We start from the raw sequence: 5,721 nt of genomic DNA, 5'->3' as shown, positions 1-5,721 counted from the left end.
CACATACAAAAAAAAAAAAAAAAGGAACATCTCACGAGCGCAAATTTATTAAAGGAAAAGTCACAGCAGATGCTTCCTCCTTGCTTCATATTAATCTCATATTTACAAACTGATCTATATAAGTCCGTTACATGTTCATCATATTAATGTGATGCGCAGCTACACTTTCTAGTTTCTGCTAATAACCCTTCTTTGTATCTTCTGACTAAGAGAGTGTTTAGTTTAATTTCTACAAATTATAGGAAATGTTTTCCGTACAAAATATGATTTAATTTCCTCGTATTTCTTAAAAAAATTATAGGAAAAGTTTTGAGAAGTCAAAAAGTACTAATTTTCTTATTTTTTTTACTTTGCTTGTTTGGTTCAAAACAAAAAAAATAACCCATAACTTTATAGAAAATAGCAAGATTTCCTATAATTTGACACGTGATAAACTTAAATATGATGAATATTTATGAAATACGAGGAAAATGTCAATGTGGTGTCAACTTTATAGAAAAATGTCAATGTTGTGTCAGATTTTTGTAAAATTTGATATTTTTTTGTACTTTACAGAAAACATTTTTGTAATTTTTTTTACCAAAATACAGCTTACGGAAACCTACAGAAAATTTTTAATTACAGAACTACCATTATTAAACATTTTTGAAAAAAAAATTCTATAAAATTGTGCAACCAAACAATCACCCCCTAGAGGAAACCCATGCGGTGATAATTTTGGAGAGGAGATAATTAAAATAAAATAAAATTGGTTTTAGCAAGCGGTCCCACTGCTTGCCTCAACCTGCACAAACTTCAAAGTATCAATTGAATGCTGAGCCATTCCCTATGTATGTTTTATATCATTTTCGTAATATTAATGGCTTGCTATAATAAATGAACGAGGTGACCAGCTTGGGTCAGTTCTTTGAAGCTAAGAGATTCTGCCATCACGTGCTTAAAACATGCGAGTACCTCTGATTGCTCAATCCCACACTCTTTGCTATTGACCGACTCTGAGGAGGTAGATGCACGGCCATTTTAACTAAGGAAAATGATAGGCACACCTCCAACCACACATCCTCTCTCATTTACTACAGTATACCGGGTCTTACATGTAATTTTAAAATTTTAAAATCTTATGTGGAACCCAGTACACTGTAGCAAATGAGAGGAGAGTGGTTGGAGGTGTGGTTGATGGTGTGCCCCTAGTGCCACCCAATAAAAACATAGAGTGATGTTTTTTAGGGGTTGTTTGTTTGCCTTAAAAAAAAGGAAATCAAAGAATATATAAACTATTTCTAAGAAAAATTATTTTGAGATTGTTTTGTTGGCTAAAAAAAATGTAATCAAAGAATGAGAAATGAATTGTCACATTATTATCGGATGATGTTGGTGGTTTTTTAAGAATTTTTTTTTGAGGTTGTTTGGTTGGCTAAAAAAATAAGGAAATAAATTATAAGAAACATATTTCCTGTAATAGGTTTCTTTTTTTGTGTTTGGTTCATTCATAAAAATAAAAAAATAAATGAGATGAGATGAGTTATCATTATAATATTGGATAATGTGACTCACACCTAAGGAAATCGATTTCCTAGTTTTTTCTGGAGGAAATGAGTGGAAATGAAATGTTAATGAGATGAGATGAGTTGTCACAATATTATCGCATGATGTGAGTGATTTTTAAAGATGAGATGTGATGGAAATGAGATGAGTTAGATGATGTGACCCATTTATTGTGTTTGGTTTATTCTTAGGGGCTGTTTGTTTGCCTAAAAAAAGAAGGAAATCAAAGAAAAGAAAACATATTTCTAAGAAAAATAAGTTTTGGGATTGTTTGGTTGGCTAAAAAAAAGAAGGAAATTAAGGAAATGGAGATGAGATGAGATGAGTTGTCACCTTATTATAGGATGATGTGAGTGATTTTTTAAGAAAACTTGTTTTGATGTTTGGTTGGCGGAAAAAATAAGAAAATGAATTATAAGAAATCTATTTCTTGTATTAGGTTGTTTTCTTTTGTTTGGTTATTTCTTAAAAATAAGAAAATAGATGAGATGAGATGAGTTGTCATTATATTATTGGATGATGTGACCCACACTTAAGGAAATTGTTTTCCTATCTTTTTGGGAGGAAAACAAAGAAATAAAATGTTAATGAGATGAGATGAGTTGTCACAATCTTATTGGATGATGTGAGTGATTTTTAAATATGAGATGAGATGAGTTGAGTGATGTTGTGGATGAAAATAATATTTTATTAGATGTGGTGGATGTGATGGATGAGTTGTTGGATAAAAATAATATTTTATTAGATATGATGGATGAGTTGTTGGATAAAAATAATATTTTATTAGATGTTGTGGGTGAGTTTTAGGGATGGAAATGTGTGAAATTGTACTTTTTGTGATTTCTTGGTTTTCATTTTTATTTTTTGGTTTTTTAGGAAATAACCAAACAGGCCCTTAGGAGATGATATGAGATGAATTGTAGGATGAAAATAATATTTTATTAGATGTTGTGGTGAGTTTTAGGGATGGAATGGATAAAAATATTTTATTGATTTCCATGTATCATTCTCTTTTTCTTGATTTTTAGGAAACCAACCAAACAGCCCCTTATACCAAAATATTTTATGACAGTTCTCTAAACTCTCAATTTTATTTTAAAGTTATATAAACTCCCGCTAGAGTTATTAGTCTTTCTAACACCGGACCCAACCGAAAAGTTTTTTTTCTATTGCTTTCTAACGCTAGGGTTATTACTCTTTCTAACGCAGGACCCAATTGAAAAGTTTTCTCTATTGCTTCCACGATTTGTGAAAGTTTTCTCTAACTACGTGGACTTCATCATCATTATTATTATTATTATTTATACCAACGCCCAATAAATGAGAAACTTCCAACTTTATACAAACAGGGAACATAAAATACATTGACCACAACCAACCAACCAACCAAAATTTATTGCACGCCACCTTTATTTGAAATTTCTCCGTTATTGGGAATCATGGAAATGGCAACCTCAAGTGTCAATCCAGCAAAAGATCCTCCCCTCACTTGACTTTCACAATGAGTGACACTACAGGCACACCACGTGCCACACCCTCAGCCACACTCTCCTCTCTCTGCTACAGATTTATAAACGGTTACTGTAGCAGAGAGAGGAGAGTGTGGCTGAGGGTGTGGCACATGGTGTGCCTGTATCATTTTTGTTTCATAATATTGAAGTGAATCAAAGAATAGGAAACATATTTTTTATAATAGGTTTTTTCTTGTGTTTGCTTGACTTCTTAAAGTTAAAAAAAAAAGAGATGAGATGAGATGAGTTATTATCATAATCATATTATTGGATGATGTGAGTGTTTTTTAAAGAAAACTTGTTTGGTTAGATAAAAAAAATAAGGAAATGAATTATAAGAAACATATTTCTTATAACATGTTTTTTTCTTGTGTTTGGTTCATTCTTAAAACTAAGAAAATAGATGAGATGTGATGAATTGTCATTATATTATTGGATGATGTGACTCATACTTAAGAAAACCAATTTTCTTTTTCTTTTTTTAGGAAATGAATAGAAAGAAAATTTTAATGAGATAAGATGAGTTATCACCATATTATTGGATGATGTGGGTGATTTTTAAAGATGAGATGAGACGAGATAGATGATGTGACCCATTATTTGTGTTTGGTTCATTCTTAAAAGTAAGAAATGAGATGAGATGAGTTGAGTTGTCACCATATTATTGGTTGGTGTGAGTGATTTTTAAAGATGAAAATGAATGAAAATCAAATTTTGTTGATTTCGTAGGTAGGATCTATTTCCTTTTCTTTGATTTTAGTAAACCAACCAAACAGACCATAAGGGGCCGTTTGTTTTGATTTTTTTGAAGAGGAAAGCCTGCCAAAACTGGCTTTCTTGCAAAAACGTTTTTTTTAAGACGTTTTTGCAAGAAAGCCTGTCAAAACTGACGATTTTTGTCAGTTTTGACAGCTTTCACACAGACTTTCCTCTTCAAAAAAAAATCAAAACAAACGGGCCCTAAAAGTAAATAAATTTCCACCAAGCGCGTTATTATTGCTTGCCTTGTTTTCACCAACATGATCGCTTAATGCCCTAAGAATGATACTCTGTTGGTATCCAAGTAGAATTAATAATACTAGTCTCTTTCGAACTAATTTTACAGCATGATGGTTTACCATGATTTACCGCAATTACCCCAGCACGTAGGATAGTTTCACAACAGTAATATAAATTAATTTACTGTGTATTCTAATCTTAAGGGGGCATTTGATGAGCCCACCTAAGATAAATTACTTTAAATAGTTGGACAATCTCCAGTTACCACCACATATACATACCTAGAGATATGAGGCGTAATATATAATATAGACTGCAAACCAACCGAGCAAATTTACCTCTCTTAAAAACTCTCCATTATTGGGGAATCATAAAAAAAAAACGACCTATAATAATACAACTTATTATAGCAACTCGATAGAAAAGCACATTTGTCACCTTCACCAAACATAAATACACCCCCACGTTAAATACCATACAAACCCAACAAGCAGCTGTCCTGCTCACATGGGCTGGGCCCAGCCCCCCTACCGTCCAGTCCCATCATTTTCGCTGTACGCTCAGAGCGACAGATGGGTCGGGCCCAAGCCCATGATCTAAACTGACAAGATTGTTAACCACCACCGTTTGGGCCTTTCTCAGAAGCTGCGGGGACATTCTGGGAATAGCCATAAATCTCTCTGTCCAAGGGCGACGTGCGTTGTCAGGAAGGACTTTAACTGTTCCCAGAATGCCCCTTCTCGCATAGAAAGGCGAGCCCGACCGGCATGTCACGTGCCGGCCACGTCCCCCCTCACATGTCACTGAGCTCAGCTCACGTACTACATTTCGTACTATAAAACTGGCCTGATTTGGTATTTCTAGACTGATGATATCGCAATTAAAAGGACTCGCATTATCTACAAACATTGCAGATTTTTTAATCCAAAATTAAAAAATCCCGGCTGCATTTTCTTCTACCGGACAGCTCAATGGAACAGTGTAACAGAAAAATGCCAGAAATAATAACATTACGTGTTTCCTTCAACAGAAGGAAAAAAGCTACATATTTTACGGAAACATCCAACCCCCCCCCAAAAAAAAAGTACAAAAAAAATTTACTGTACACAACTTAATTAAAGGATAATTAAAAAACCTTAATTACCTGGACGAAACGGGATTAAGGGTTTTGGCGAGCCCGTTGACGGCGCCGTAACCCCTGGAACTAAACCCTAGGCAACCGAGCAAGCCCTGACGGTAAGGGAGGAACGTCCGTTTCCTCATCTCCTCCGCCTGCGCGCGGTTCGACGAGCCGCTCGTGCGCTGACGGCAACGCCCCCCGCCCGTTTCCCGACGCCGTTGCTCGTTCGGCTTCTCTCTCTCTTTCGAGTCCGACGAGATCGGGATCGACGGGGGCTTGGAGTCCACCTTGGATTTCGACGGAGAGAAGGAGATCGAGTGCCAGAACTTCTCCTTGGCTCTTCCCTCGCTCTTGCTCCTGTAGAGGAGGTCCTTGAGAAAGATCCAGCGCTTCGAGTTTCGGCCGGTTGATGACGATCTCGAGGTTGATGCTGATGAATCTGAAGGCGCGACCTCTTCGTTCTCTTTCGGATCCAGATCTAGATCTGGATCCGCTTCTGGATCCTTCTTCTTCTTCTCTTCTTCTTCTTCTTCTTCTTCTTCATCG

General features: G+C 35.6%; 1 protein-coding gene across 1 annotated transcript; it reads right to left on the bottom strand.

Moving 5' to 3' along the window:
- LOC109839901 (DNA polymerase delta subunit 3-like) lies at nt 5,038–5,720 on the bottom strand (the record flags this gene model as incomplete). Its single annotated transcript, XM_020408354.1, has 1 exon — nt 5,038–5,720. A coding segment is annotated over one exon (525 nt), but the record flags the coding sequence as incomplete, so codon positions are not given.

This window comes from Asparagus officinalis, chromosome 5 (genome assembly GCF_001876935.1).
Source record: "Asparagus officinalis chromosome 5, Aspof.V1, whole genome shotgun sequence".
Lineage (NCBI taxonomy): Eukaryota > Viridiplantae > Streptophyta > Magnoliopsida > Asparagales > Asparagaceae > Asparagus > Asparagus officinalis.
Note: the sequence above shows the minus strand (reverse complement) of the source record. Positions and strands in the feature narration are given on the sequence as shown.